The sequence below is a fragment of the Montipora capricornis genome, unplaced genomic scaffold (assembly GCF_036669925.1).
Source record: "Montipora capricornis isolate CH-2021 unplaced genomic scaffold, ASM3666992v2 scaffold_483, whole genome shotgun sequence".
NCBI classification, from domain to species: domain Eukaryota; kingdom Metazoa; phylum Cnidaria; class Anthozoa; order Scleractinia; family Acroporidae; genus Montipora; species Montipora capricornis.
The window spans coordinates 152,501-168,469 of NW_027180220.1; the positions used below are offsets into that span (position 1 = coordinate 152,501).

A 15,969-nucleotide genomic window follows, 5' to 3' on the forward strand; every position below is an offset into this window, starting at 1 on the left:
CTAAATCTATTTATTTGTATTTGCTGTTTGAAATCATCCGGTTTGCAGACTGTTATACAATTTGATATTTTGATATCAGAGAGTGGTTGCTTGCTTTGGGTCTCCTCCTCAAGTAGTATAGCATGGGTTAGCAATTTTATCAGTTCTGAACAGTTTTTTTGACCTGCCAACTGTGCCCTTTCATAACGGAAATTATAACAACTTCAGTAATTGCATTACAAATTTAAAACTGGAAAATCCCCTGCCACTTCCCCCACCCCTATGGACAGTACTTGATATTCTCACTGAAATCGGCTGAGTAATAAGCATGTGAGGGAGGCAAATGCGGAAGAACTTACAGAAAATCACTTATGTCCAATATGTAAAACTATTTCAGTCCCCTATCAGACATAAGTATAATTAGATTGACCATCTACAGCATGTGTTTATAGTTTGCGTGACTTGTGGCAAACTTGTGGACTTCTTAGCCGTAATCACAAATGTGTGTCGATATTGGATAGATTTAGACCTCTTATGTCAATTTCAAGTAGTCCTTCTGCTGGAAATCTTATCTCAGGATTTGAAAATGTCAGAATGGAACATAGGCCTAAACAAACGAAATAAATTTTAAAAATTTAAGTGTGACATATATGTCGCAGAAATTGAATATTACACTCATAATGATGTCACATCCTGTCTTTTTGGTTTCGGCTACATACCGACAGCAAATTTCCTGTCAGAGAAGCATATCTTAGAGCCTTCAGCGTTAGATAAGAAAGATGAAATGGAATGCCATTATTTTCCTACAGGCTGTTTTTTTCCTCATTACATAACATAATTTTCTATTTAATGTTCCTTAATTTTTATTTAATAAAATGCTCTAGGTCAGTCATTTATGTTCTAGGTGCACCCCAGATTTCTGAGAAAACCTTCACAGTTCTGATTCTCTAGAACAGTGGATACAAAGATGGACGTTTTGGAGCAGCATATGCAAGAGCTTAGTGTTGCAACAAAGGAGGGAAACAGACGACGGAGGGGTTTGGCTTGTTTCAATCTGGGTGAATACTATTATGATGTAGCCAACTTTAATCAGGCCATTCGAAGTTACACAGAAGCATTAGCCATGTTTAAAGAAATAGGTTTCAGGGCCGGAGAAGAAAAAGCTTATTCGGGTCTCGGCAACACTTATAAAAGACTGAGCAATTTTAAGCAAGCCATAGAGTACCACAATCAACATCTTAGTATTGCAAAAGAAGTTGGGGACATAGCTGGAGAAGGAAGCGACTATTGCAATCTCGGCAATGCTTATCACAGTCTGGGGAATTTCAAGCAAGCCATAGACTACCACAATCAAGATCTTAGTATTGCAAAAGAAGTTGGGGACCTAGCTGGACAAGGAGGAGCGTATGGCAATCTCGGCAATGCTTATCACAGTCTGGGGAATTTCAAGCAAGCCATAGAGTACCACGATCAAGATCTTAGTATTGCAAAAGAAGGTAGGGAAAAAGAGTGAGAAGGAATATCTTAAGGAAATCTCGGCAAGGCTTATTACCGTCTGGGGAATTTCGAGCTAGCCATAGTGTACCACATTCAACGTCTTAGTATTGCAAAAGAAGTTGGGGACATAGCTGGACAAGGAAGAGCGTATGGCAATCTCGGCAATGCTTATGACAGTCTGGGGAATTTCAAGCAAGCCATAGAGTACCACAATCAACATCTTAGTATTGCAAAAGAAGTTGGGGACATAGCTGGACAAGGAAGAGCGTATGGCAATCTCGGCAATGCTTATGACAGTCTGGGGAATTTCAAGCAAGCCATAGAGTACCACAATCAACGTCTTAGTATTGCAAAAGAAGTTGGGGACATAGCTGGACAAGGAAGAGCGTATGGCAATCTCGGCAATTCTTATCACAGTCTGGGGAATTTCAAGCAAGCCATAGAGTACCACAATCAACATCTTAGTATTGCAAAAGAAGTTGGGGACATATCTGGAGAAGGAAAAGCCTATTGCAATCTCGGCAATGCTTATGGACGTCTGGGGAATTTCAAGCAAGGCATAGAGTACCACAATCAACATCTTAGTATTGCAAAAGAAGTTGGGGACATATCTGGAGAAGGAAAAGCCTATTGCAATCTCGGCAATGCTTATGGACGTCTGGGGAATTTTAAGGAAGCCATAAAGTACCACAATCAACATTTTAGTATTGCAAAAGAAGTTGGGGACTTAGCTGGAGAAGGACAGGCCTATGGCAATCTCGGCAATGCTTATGACAGTCTGGGGAATTTCAAGCAAGCCATAGAGTACCACAATCAAGATCTTAGTATTGCAAAAGAAGTTGGGGACTTAGCTGGAGAAGGAAGAGCCTATGGCAATCTCGGCAATGCTTATGACAGTCTGGGGAATTTCAAGCAAGCCATAGAGTACCACAATCAAGATCTTAGTATTGCAAAAGAAGTTGGGGACTTAGCTGGAGAAGGACAGGCCTATGGCAATCTTGGCAATGCTTATCACAGTCTGGGGAATTTCAAGCAAGCCATAGAGTACCACAATCAACATCTTAGGATTTCAAAAGAAGTTGGGGACATAGCTGGAGAAGGAAAAGCCTATTGCAATCTTGGCAATGCTTATCACAGTCTGGGGAATTTCAAGCAAGCCATAGAGTACCACAATCAAGATCTTAGTATTGCAAAAGAAGTTGGGGACTTAGCTGGAGAAGGACAGGCCTATGGCAATCTCGGCAATGCTTATGACAGTCTGGGGAATTTCAAGCAAGCCATAGAGTACCACAATCAACATCTTAGTATTGCAAAAGAAGTTGGGGACATAGCTGGACAAGGAAGAGCGTATGGCAATCTCGGCAATGCTTATGACAGTCTGGGGAATTTCAAGCAAGCCATAGAGTACCACAATCAACGTCTTAGTATTGCAAAAGAAGTTGGGGACATAGCTGGACAAGGAAGAGCGTATGGCAATCTCGGCAATTCTTATCACAGTCTGGGGAATTTCAAGCAAGCCATAGAGTACCACAATCAACATCTTAGTATTGCAAAAGAAGTTGGGGACATAGCTGGACAAGGAAGAGCGTATGGCAATCTCGGCAATGCTTATGGACGTCTGGGGAATTTCAAGCAAGCCATAGAGTACCACAATCAACATCTTAGTATTGCAAAAGAAGTTGGGGACCTAGCTGGAGAAGGACAGGCCTATGGCAATCTTGGCAATGCTTATCACAGTCTGGGGAATTTCAAGCAAGCCATAGAGTACCACAATCAACATCTTAGTATTGCAAAAGAAGTTGGGGACATAGCTGGAGAAGGAAAAGCCTATGGCAATCTCGGCAATGCTTATTACCGTCTGGGGAATCTCAAGCAAGCCCTAGAATACCACAATCAAGATCTTAGTATTGCAAAAGAAGTTGGGGACATAGCTGGAGAAGGAAGAGGCTATGGCAATCTCGGCAATGCTTATTATCGTCTGGGGAATTTTAAGCAAGCCATAGAGTACCACAATCAACATCTTAGTATTGCAAAAGAAGTTTGGTACATAGCGGTACAAGGAAGAGCGTATGTCAATCTCGTCAATTCTTATCACGGTCATGGGAATTTCAAGCAAGCCATAGAGTACCACAATCAACATCTTAGTATTGCAAAAGAAGTTGGGGACCCCATAGGGCAGGCATTGGGGTGTTATCACCTTGGTCATGTTCATGAAATTTTAGACTCCTTGAGCAAAGCTCTTAATTACTATCGTCAAAGCGTAAATATTTATGATGAAACAAGGCGTCTTCTTCAGTCAGAAGATGCATGGAAAATAAGCTTTCGTGACACAAAGCAGTTTGCATACAACGCTCTGTGGACAGCACTCTTGAAGAGTGGTCAGGTAGATGAGGCTTTGTATGCTGCTGAGCAAGGACGAGCCCAGGCTTTGGGAGACATTTTAAAGATGCAATATGGTGTTGATGAGAAACCTTCTTCGGCACTTACGATGAAGTTGAGTTTTGGAATGAACGATTTACCTTCACAAACTGTTTTCACAGCACTTGATGGGAACACGATCAGCTTCTGGTTGCTAAGAGAAGATATCGGGATTAATTTTAGACGAAAAGAAATCGAAAATGGCAGTGCCAAATCACTGATAGAAAGTACTTTTAAAGAGATTGGTGTGGAAACTGTTGTACAATGTGAGAATCGTTCCCTTGACAGACAACGCAACGACTTCTCGTGCATTAGGGAAGCTGTTGAGGAAACCGTTCACTCCTTGAGCTTCTCTGTGAACTGTTTACAGCCCTTATATGATGTCTTAGTCAGCCCTATCGCAGACTTGCTCCAGGAAGATGAGTTAGTCTTTGTTCCTGATGGACCATTTTGCTTGGCTCCTTTTACTGCATTGAGTGACTCTGTCAGGATCCGTGCAATTCCCTCGCTGACCGCTTTAAAAGTGATCGCAAGTGCACCTGATGACTTCCAAAGTAAGATTGAGGCGCTGCTTGTGGGCGATCCGTGCTTGGAGGAAGTCATTTGGGGCACCGGTGGACCCATGTGGCCCCAGTTGCCATGTGCAAAGGAAGAGGTGGAAATGATTGGAAAACTTCTGCACACCACACCTCTTACAGGTCAAAATGCAACCAAAGCTGAGGTGTTGAAAAGAATGAAGTCAGCTGCTTTAATCCACATTGCTGCACATGGAGATGACCAATTTGGAGAAATTGCTTTGGCCCCAAATCCCGAACGCACATCACAGATCCCCGAAGAGGAAGATTACATGTTAACGTTGAGTGATGTTCACGCACTTCATCTTCAGGCAAGACTTGTTGTGCTGAGTTGTTGTTATAGTGGCCAGGGAGAGGTGAAATCTGAGGGTATTGTGGGAATAGCCAGGGCTTTCCTGTGTGCTGGTGCCCGATCTGTTGTGGTGTCACTCTGGAAAATCGACGACAAGGCAACCATGATGTTCATGAAAAGTTTCTACGAACAGTTAGCAGATAGAAAAAGTGCAAGTAGAGCTCTTCACCATGCTATGAAATCTCTTCGGGAGACTTATTCTGCCTTAAAGTACTGGGCGCCATTTGTGCTAATTGGCGATGATGTCACCTTTGAATTTGGGCAACACAAACACGAAAAGAATGGTAAGTGCTATTTGAATATAACTTTAATGACTGAATTGCTGTACTTTGTAAATATTTTTAATCAGCAAGTTGTCGAAAGGAGCTGGTACGTTCTTCAAATACAAATGGTTTTAAAATCGGTTGCCAGTGTAGTTATTTTTACTCGAACTGCGTTGGCTAATACCTGATCGCTGAATTCCAGTTACGTACGAGAAGTGAAGTGAAGTTAGCTATTGAGGTCTTACAGTCTACACGTCGAGGTGACACTGAACAGGAATTGTTGCTGTTAACCAAGAAGCACAAATGGTTTAATGAATTAAGATAATTGAGATATTATTTACTTCCCAATCAGAACGAAATTCCGCATTACCATTTAACCCACTATTGTTTCTTTTTTTCAGAAACGTGAGAAAAACACTTGGACTCTGATGCGTCGATGTGTCATTTTTCTTTTTTCCTTTCTTCGATTGTATGAGTAATACTGTCCAAGTCCTTGCATTTGTACCTTGTTTTGTAGGGATCTGTACCAGGATTAGTTAATCACTTGATAGAAATAAGGGATTGGTAAAACGGTTTGCTTCCATAACTGGTGATCTAGCCGTCGTGTTTTTTTTTTAAATACTTGAAAATAACTCCAAGCTTTTGCTGTATATTTCTCGGGTGTTCATTTTACGTGAAGCTGGTGACAAGTATACCTCTTTAATTTGGTATAACAACGTTCATTTAAAAGCAAGTGACAGTCTCGGGGAATGTGTATTTTCTCTAACGTTGGCCAAAGCTAAATAATCAAATGAATCGATTTGGGAGGCAAATGTCTATAAGCGAGACAACGAGCATCACTGCCGCTTTTCACATGCGACTGCAAACGTCTAGATTTCTTTTCGTGATTTAAGATAATGCTTAGGCCTAAGGTTAGCATTTTTGTAAACGTTGTGGTTGTTTCAGCTATGGTGCCCCCTACCCCTCACCCCCTACATCCCAGCCCCGGAATAGTCATGCCGAAGGTGAGTGCTCTCACCGCTGTGACAGCTTGTGTTGTACAACATCATGGAATTGATAAAGGGAACAAGACACTCATTCAACCTGTAAGGAATTTTATTATATTCCTACACGTAATTACCGGACTGTATAGAATTTCAGTCAGTCATCTGCACTCACTGGTTAGTCTCTTTTACAATTAAGCTTCCAGTCTAAATGTTAGAATTCAAAAGGTTGCCTCCACTTTGGTGGCTAATGAAACCTAATATCAAATGAAATCAACTTCAAAGCTGTAAACCTTAGAAGAATTAAAGGTTGTAAAATATTTTAAACTATTAAAATGCTTATTGTATTATGCAGTATATTTGTGCGCGGAGCACCATGGTTAAGAAAATATGGTAACCCGTCGATGCAAGAAATCTTGGTTTATAGCCATGAGGTGATCGACCGTCCGTACGTACCTACGTCCGTCCACCACTCCATGTATGCCAATGTGACCAGTATCATGCTAGTTCCCAGCATACATCTTTGAAGAGCTAGCTACTTGCCAGAGGATGGTCAAGGAGGATCAAGTTGACAGTTTCAAACTGCACTAAATAACTGCCAGAATTCTTCTTGTATACATAGTTTAGTCCATGATACATTTGCCCCTCCTTCACCATCCTCTGGCAAGTAGTTAGCTCTTGTTTGTCTTGGAAGAAGGCATCAATTGGGACACTAGTGTGTGGAATTTCTCGCTTGAATGGAGGAAGAAAACACACACTATTATCAAGACATAGATATTTTAAAGATTTTGTTGCTGCCATTAGCTTTGTGGTAAATTTAAAAAACTAAACTAGTGAGCAGCACTCTGCGAACTGTATCTCTAAAACTTGTTTATTCTCCGACGCGTTTCGCCTAACTAACGTAGACTTCTTCAGAGAGTTTTACAATAATACATTAAACGCCTGTATTTAAATTTGATATGACGATTTGAGGTTATGATAACAAGATGAGCATGTAGCAGAGCGAATCCTTCATTTTCTATTTTCACTCTCCTCGCCAAAACTGTAGAGCAAAGTTATATTTTGAGGTGATGCTTTGGTCAACGTGTCCCAATTGAAGCCTTCTGTGATAAACGGCGACGGCTACGGCAACGATGACGCCACAAAACAATTTCATTGGCTAAAGGAGGGTCAATATTAGTGCTGCACGTGCGACACGCATATTAGCACACATTTTTGAGGAAAGGAAAGGAAAGGAAAGAAGCTCTATGGAAGTGTCTAGTCGTTCTAGTGCTGGAGCACTAAAGCCGGTTACACACGAGCAAGTTTTCATTGACAAGTTCTGACTTGGCAAATTTTATTTGCTGGTGTGTAAAAAAGAACATTTTTTCCTTGACAAGTGCACTTGTTCAAAAGCTAGCATGCCAGCTTTTGAACAGGTGCACTTGTCAAGGAAAAATTGACACATTGCAGAACTTGCTCGTCTGTACGGGTCGACAAGAAAATTGAGAAATTGCGGGCGCACAGCGGTCTTTCTCTTGTGATGACTCACTGTTATTCACCTTTATCATTCGGCGGCCATTTTGGAGTCCGTGTGGAATAAAGGCTTTGTCTTTACATTGCCTTTGCACGTCCAGCCTCGCTCTGAATGAGAGGTTAGACGTGCAAAATCTTTTGTTTGGACATTGAGTGATATGAGCCAATGGCGCCCCGTGGTTAGTTTCTTGTCAAAGAAAACTTGTAAATTCGTTAACATCAGCAAATAAGACTTGTCAAGGCAAAACTCATCAAAGAAAATTTGTCGGACTTACACATGAGCATATGAACATTTTCAACGCAAATCAAATGTTACTTTGGAGAACGGCTGCTCACGTTTCATTTTCTGGACCTGTATCGACGACTCGACCAATAGTACCTCTCGTTTTATCAATGCGCTCACTCAACACAAAAGTGCAGGTCTGTTGTTCGTATTTTTCAAAGCGACCGCGTTGACCATCAGCGCAAAAATAAGTAGAGGACTGAAAAAATAAAGGATGTAAATAAAATCACATTATTCAATATTTTTATTGACGTCAAAATCAAGTCTTCCCATACGCACAATTTTATTAATTTCACGTTGTCTCAACTGTCACTATGCATGAAAACAGAGCTGAAACCAAAGCAAACAAACGTATAGTCAAAATGTGACTGCGTCTGTAAAAACCTATAATACTAGACATATTTAGTTGGAACACTTAGCGGATAGGTCCAGAATCGTAGCCTATACCATATCCCCCTCTCCTCAATTCAATGTTGTGTGAGAATTTTTCGGACGACTGCTAGTTGTTGTGAAAATCAACATTGGAGGAAGGGGTAAACGGGGATGAGTGTTCCAAAAAATTTGACGAGTATTGTAGGTAAAGCAAGGCTTTCTGTTACTCTCGATGAGGTTTTGTCTTGGTGAAAACACAGATTTGATCTGCGGCCAGAAACCGGGCAAATACACAATAGTTTCCAGTACTGTATAAGTTTGCAAAATTATGGGAACTATTGCCGCCGAAAAGAAATACTCTTTCTTGGGCGGTCAAGATTTTTTGGGGGTTTCAATCCAAATACCTGCATGGGTCTGCCAGAAAATCGCAACGATTAATTTTCCTCACACTCAATTGGCTTACCTTTTTAGTCATTTTAACAGACCGTCAAAACAATGGGAAAGGAATGTGGTTCCAATGTGAGCAGCTGTTTTTTTCGTTGGGTGACATCGATACCCAGAAAGACGGCTGCAGAGAAGACTAGTTTTGGAGGAGAGTACCCGGAGAAAAACCTCTCTGTGCAGAGTACAGAACCAACAAACTCAACCCACATATGACGCCGCGTCTGGGAATGGAATCCGGGTCACATTGGTCACAAAGGAACTGTGCATAACAATGACTTGAAATATTAGGGAGCTTACACAAGACGACGTCGATGGCTACGAGAAAGTTGTCAAAAAATATTGTTTCCCGTTATTGTACTAATTACTCCAAGTCGTTCAGCATGGAAAGTGTGCACAATTATTCCAGGATTAAAAATGTTCGAACTGTGGGGATGTTTGGAAAGAAAAGTTGAAAATTTATCGTCAGGTGATCACGTCCTCCACACAACCTCATATTTGGTCATTTCGCCTCGTTCTCAGGACGAGAATGGCAAAGAGATGTATTAAAATATGAAACGCACGTGCAGGGCGTGCCGAGCTCTTGTTTTGTGGTGTTTTCGTTGCCGTCGTCGTCGTCATTGCGTAAGCTCCGTAATCAAATTTGAGATTTTGACTGCAAAATCTTTCATTCTCTAGTCTCACTCTGAAAGCGCTCGTACCATTTTATTTTTACGATACATCGCCCAAATCGTAGGACGCGAACGAAATGGAATAATCACGAAAGACTTATGGGTAGAGCAAAGTTATATTTTGAGGTGACGTTTTTGTCGACGCCGCGATCATATGATCTTTAAAGTTCCTATTTTGATAAACGGCGATTGCTACGGCAACGAGGTCGCCACAAAACAATTTCAGAGGTTAAAAGAGAAAAGATAATAGTGCTGCACGTTTGTCACGAATTTTAGCTCACATTTTTTAGGTACTATGCATAACAGTGACTTGAAATAATCAAAGTTGTGATTTTGACGACAACGCAGACGTTTCATTCTCCATTTTACCCTTCCTAGTAATAATTCATTTTTGGAATAGTACGCCCGCATTGTACGAAGTGAACAAGATGCAACAATCGCGAAAGCCTAACGATAGTGCAAACTTATATTTTAAAGAGACCTTGTCGACGTCGCCGTCGTAGAACTTAAAGTTCCTAACTTCTAATCGCCAACACGAAAGATTTCGAGGAAACTTGAATTAACCGAAACCAATCGTAAGAATAGCGCATCGAGTGCAAAACGAATTCATGTAGTTGGCCTTTAAGAGCAGGAAAATTGCCTGTGAGCAGGTTTTAACTGGCTTTGCGTTTTGGTGTGAGATAGAGCAGTTTTCAAATGACTGTCGAAAGTAATTACGTGATTGCAATTGCCACGCTTGGGAGGCACGGTGGCCTCATGGTTAGTGCGCTCGACTCCAGATCGAGTGGTCCGGGTTCGGGGCCTGGCAGGGGACATTATGTTGTGTTCTTGGGCAAGACACTTTACTTTCACGGTGCCTCTCTCCACCCAGGTGTATAAATGGGTACCGGCGTAATGCTGGGGGTAACCCTGCGATGGACTAGCATCCCATCCAGGGGGGAGTACAAATACTCCTAGTCGCTTCATGCTACAGAAACCGGAGATAAGCGCCGGCCTGATGAGCCTTCTGGCTCGTAAGCGGAGATTTTTTACTTTTTTTTTAATTGCTACGCTTAGTGATTAATAATGGTAATAGGACTGAGTGAAGTCCAATTTGCTCTGTAATCATACCAGTGCAGATTAACAAAATCGGACGACCGCGTAGCGGAAGTCCAATTTGTTTAATCACGAGTATGATTAACGACCAAATCGGACGACACGAAGTCCTGTTCCCAATTAATCATAACCATTACAATTTCCGAGAAAACAAAATTAATGCACTCCTTTTTCACTGTCTAATGTTACAAATTTGTCCATTTTGGAAAATCCCCAGTTTGGTAGGTTTAGTGGTTGTTGCTATGGCTATCGTGATAGATTCTGTGATTGGTTGATTAAGCTGAGTGCATTTAATATGATTGGCTGATGTAACTGTCCGATTTCAGGTATCTGACTACAGCCAACTATCCGATTTTACTGCCTGATCTCAACCATAATTAATCGAGGGACTAGTTATGAAACCTTAGAACTTTCAAAAGCGAGAACAATGCTGTTGCAATCGATGTTAAATTGACCGTGACCCTGCACAATCTTTTGTTTTCACTTTCCAAGGGTTTGATTAGTTGCGCATAATTTAATCGAAGGATCTTCTCGAAAAAAAGGTGGGTCAAGGCCAAAAATACGGACAAAAAGATGAAACAAAGGAACTTGTTTTAACGTACACAATAATCAGTGGAAAATAAAGCAATTGATGCGCCAATCAAATTTGAGAAAATTGTAATGGTTATGATTATTTTAAAAATCGCGTGCCAGTTTATCAACCAATTCAATGAAAATGGAAACCTAAACCAATCGCGACTTTCACGCGTGGCAGTTGCTTAAATCTTCCACTTTGCGAGGATCACTTCTCCGTTTTGTGGTCCATAACCTGCATTTCAAATGTACATTTGTTTCATTTTAAATCAGCCCGACAAATTGACCTGTGAATATTGTTTTCAAGGGGACAACCATCTCACGCAATAGGCCGCTTTCGATATGTATTAAAATTCAGCTTGAAAAAGAGGTTTAGAGGAGAAAGACAAAAGAAAATGGATGATATGCTAATATCGTTCACATTCATTGCAAGTTTTGTCCTCTCGGCCTCACTATCAAGCTGAATATTGAGATTTTGAAAATGGCCCATTGGCTCAACCAAAAATTAATGAAAGAAGAATTCAATCTCCAGTGGAAACATTCGTTTCTGGCGTTTTAAAGGAAATCAATATTGTTGTACCTCGTGTGTTTACATTATCTGAAACTGTACAAACAAGTAGTTGACACCGTGTGACCTTTAATGCAGGTCAAGAAAATAGAAAAAAAGTCCTGTTGGGACTTCGAAATGGTGACCGCGACGCTTAATAGAGGTGACCGCTTTCAAATGTACTTTGAAAACGTAACTGATTAGAGTGTAATGAGAACCCGAAAGTCGTGGGTTCAATTCCCACCCTGGGGCCTGTTTCTCGAAAGTCCCGAAAACTTATCGCGCCCGAAAGGCCATTTGTGAAACTACCAACCGCTCGTTTTGGAAAGTCAATCTTTTACCATGTTTTCAAGGTAACAAAAAGAAAAATGACTGCGAAGTTTGACGACTTAAACCCTCTCCGTTCTTGAGATACAAAGGGAATTGTGACACCTGAAAATGGCCCGTAAAGTTTCGGGACTCTCGAGAAACGGGCCCCTGGTCAGAGTTTTTCTCTGTCCTTTTGTGGGCCCATTTCCATCAGTAGGGCTAACGCTCACATGGTTCAAATGGTTCAAATGGAGTACAAAACTAGCACTCCTCATTACACTCTAATTAGTTAAGTCTGTTGAGGTATAAAGTGCTACACGGGCAGCGTTTGTAAAAACGTAACCCCTCCTTGTACTTTGAAAACTGACTACTTTATAGAGGGTGACTGCTTAATAAGGTACTGCTTAATGGGGCAGGTACAAAAAACAGGTCACAGGTCCTAAAGTCACAGGTCATAGTTTTACCAATACAGAAACAACCCTAACCATTGCTAACATGCTAACATTAGGCCTAATTAGTCCTTAATAGGCCTAAGGTTAGCCTTAATAAATGTTTAGGATACTTTCTGTATCGGTAAAACAATAACCTCTGACCTGGACCTGTGACCTGTGTTTTGTACCTGCCGCACTTAATACTGGTTCAACTGTATGTTGTTACAGATACCTATGTCCAAAAATGCACATAATTAGGTCTACATGGAAGGAGGCATGATAATCATTTTTAGATGGGCTGTTAACGCATTCACTCCTCATGCCCCTCAGGATGCCCCCGGTTGACAAGTAAAATCGTCTGGCATTAGACAGAATAAAATCTGTCAAGTCTCACTCCCAAGAGTTAATGGGTTAAGGGAGGGGACGTAGTTTTTGACTGGTTAACCCATTCGCTCCTCAGGTGCCCCAGGACACCCCCAGTTGAGGAGTAAAGTAAAATCTTTTAAGTCTCACTCTCAGTAGTCAAAGAGCGTTAGCAAAGACAACGGCGACGGCAACGAGAACGTAACAAATTTACATACTTAGTGGGAAAAACAATGGCTTTGCACGCCCAACACATGCGTTTTTCACTTTTGTTCATTTCTTTGCCGTCGTCAGCAAAACAACAACGTGAAGTAGCTAAATTTGACGTTTTATCTAGAACGTCAGCACTTGAGGATAAATTTTAATTTTCTCCACTAAATGAAGCACCGCTCATAACAATTTCATTCCTGAGGAACTGCTACACCTTTGTCATATTAAAAAACTTGGAATAGTCGTGAAGTGATTACAATAATGAGAATTCATGTTTTGAGATGACGTTCTCGTTGCCGTTCCCGTCGTCGTTGCTAAAGCACCCTAATGGGTTAATGGAGGGGACGTAGTTTTTGACTGGTTAACCCATTCACTTGTCAGGCGCCCCAGGATGCCCCCAGGTGACCAGTATTCGTTTGGCATTAGACATAGTAAAATCGTCTCACTCTTAGGAGTCAAGCAAAGTGTTAATGCACAGTGTATTGGAGTTTAGTTCTAGCACATACACCATGTGCAAGTTGAAAGAAGTTTTTATTTAAAAGTGTTATGTGATTAAATAAGTACAAATTCTTGTAGTTACTTACTTTTGTACTTCAGCGTCTCAATCGTTTAGCCTCACAAATGCTGATTTTGTGTTCTATGTAGATGTTTGAAACCGATAGATTCATTGCGATGGATTCATTACGGGGAGTCAAGGTGGTTTAGTGGTCATCAAGCATGCCTCCCACCTCTGTGACCCGGGTTCAACTCTGGCCTCGGGTCGTAAGTGGGCTGAGTTGCAGTCGATCTCAATCTGACTCCGAGGGTTTTTCTCCGGGTACTTCGGTTTTCCTCCCTCCTCAAAATTGACTCCCGGCCTATTCCATCAGGCTGTGGTGCTGTGCTCCGAGGTCATACATGGGTCATGGTCAGAGGCCGAGTGGCTTAGCCAGCAGCACAGCTCCTTCGGTCCGACCTCGTTGAGCTGCGCCCTTCATAATTCAGTCTCCTACTGCGAGAAAGGGCGATTAGCAGATCAGATCTTTATCTTTATCTTGATTTTGGCAAACCCGTGGAGAATCGCAGGAAGGAGGTCTGTTATTCGGATATGCATTTTTCATTTTTGTAAACAAGCAATAAGCGTCGCAGCTTTGATGATTAGCAGTCAGATAGTTTTTGCTGTTATTCGGATATGCATTTTTCATTTTTGTAAACAAGCAATAACCGTCGCAGCTTTGATGATTAGCAGTCAGATAGTTTTGCTTAAACAATTTTAAGAGAAGAGTGATCCACGCACAATCCAGGTGTCTATCAGTGTCTATCAATCAGGTGTCTATCATAGACACCTGAAAAATTCAAGCGAACTCAACAGGAGTCGAACCCATGACCTCTGCTATGCCGGCTTAATACTCCACCGACCAATTGCAAGCCGCAAAGCCACAAATGTACATTTATTTCAGTTTTTGTTTATTTGCTCAAAAGTGAGGCTTACTTAAGAAACCAATAATTATTTTTTGAGTGTATTCACATCTTTCCAGAGGTCATAGCGCTGTAGGAGACAAGTACATTTGTGTTGGTAAGCAGATTAAACTCACTGTTTTGCTGGCTGCAAAGCAAGACTAGAATCCATGTTTTCTGTGACAGTTGATGACACTTCCAAGAGAGGCAACAGAGTGGCCTTACACATCTTTTGTTGTGCTGATAACCAAATATGTCATGAAATGCACATAATTGGATGCACATTGATTTTTATAAGTGTCAATGTCATGATTGCAGTGTCCCCTTGCTCTTCTCTCCGGGTCACCTCGCAGCTCTTACAAGGTCTCACCTGATTGGAGACCACCCTTGAGGTTTAACAAAAGAACAAATAACAGAAACAATGGACCCTAGGTCTAAAACAAAAGGGCCATTGTTTCTGTTACCCTAGGCCTAAAACAAAAGGGCCATTGTTTCTGTTATTTGTTCTTTTGTTAAACCTCAAGGGTGGTCTACAATCAGGTGAGACCTTGTAGGAGCTGCGAGGCTACCGTTCTCTCCAGCTGCTATTGGTCTTGGAAGACAGTCAATGTGCAAGACCAAGTGAAAGAATTTCTGGGTTTTGAGTGTCACCAGACCATTTCGAAATGACTTCGCTATTGCCAGGTCATCATCTGGCCCCCAAAATTCCTCCACAGAAACAACATTTTTTTGTGTTTTACAAGAGTTTCTTTTACCTCATTAGCCCAATACTGACATTCTCCAGGGACCTCCGAGGCCAAGATCATGGTCTTTGATATTCCTTCACATGGTACAGCTGCTAAGCTGCAAGAGAAGTTCGCACAAGGTAGCAATGTGCGAGCTTGAGGCACAGGGTTCACGTATGGTGTCTGCATTTGAAGAAGGGAATATAATCCTTTGGCAATCAGGAGGACATTTCACAGAGATCATAAAAACAAATGGCAAAGCCGGGTCAGTCTGGTTAGCTCAGGGTGTGGCACATTGTCGTCAAGAGACACTAAGCGAATGAAGTCAAGTTTTTAATACCAAAATTTAACACTAATAGTAACATCTCAAATGGTCACTATTCATCCACTATATCAAGAACGAATTATAATATTTGAATAGGCTTTATTTCAGTTGGGTGCCGCAAGCAAATCAAATGGCCTGGCTGATGGTGACTTAACCTCGTTGATGTCAATTACAACGCGGGCTTTAAAAAAGTCATGGACCAAGGTTTTATATCAAAACCCATGGGTCATTTTGATAGAGTTCAATATTAGGGCATGCACAAGGAAAGGAAAAGAAGAATTACCAATGCTTCTCACTCTTCTTAAAAATGCCCTGTCAAGAAGTGTTTGGTGCACTAATGCCCTTCAGATTTCCTTCAGCAATTAATCACGCCCGGTTACTGGAAACAGTGTGTATGGCCGTGAGAAAAATGCAGCCCCATGACCATTATGTGCTAGCTCTAAGCCAGGCTATCAAGTGGATACCCACTATGGAAATTAAAACAGACCTAACAGGGGAAAAATTCAACCAATTCTTTTACGCAAGTTCAGCGAATCCAACCCCTGCGATATGGACATTGCCAGAGGCCCAGACGGTGCTCTAGAACAGTCACAGATTCCATGCAG

The 15,969-nt window shown here is 41.5% G+C and overlaps 1 protein-coding gene across 1 annotated transcript in view; it reads left to right on the plus strand.

Moving 5' to 3' along the window:
* Window positions 1–6,431, plus strand: part of LOC138036399 (tetratricopeptide repeat protein 28-like) — a 105,794-nt gene extending 99,363 nt beyond the window's left edge. The window contains 2 exon segments of the mRNA XM_068882707.1: window positions 884–5,105; window positions 5,486–6,431. Coding sequence (XP_068738808.1) covers window positions 947–5,105; window positions 5,486–5,493 — 4,167 coding nt within the window. The 5' untranslated portion in view covers window positions 884–946 and the 3' untranslated portion in view covers window positions 5,494–6,431.
* Window positions 6,432–15,969: the final 9,538 nt, after the last annotated feature.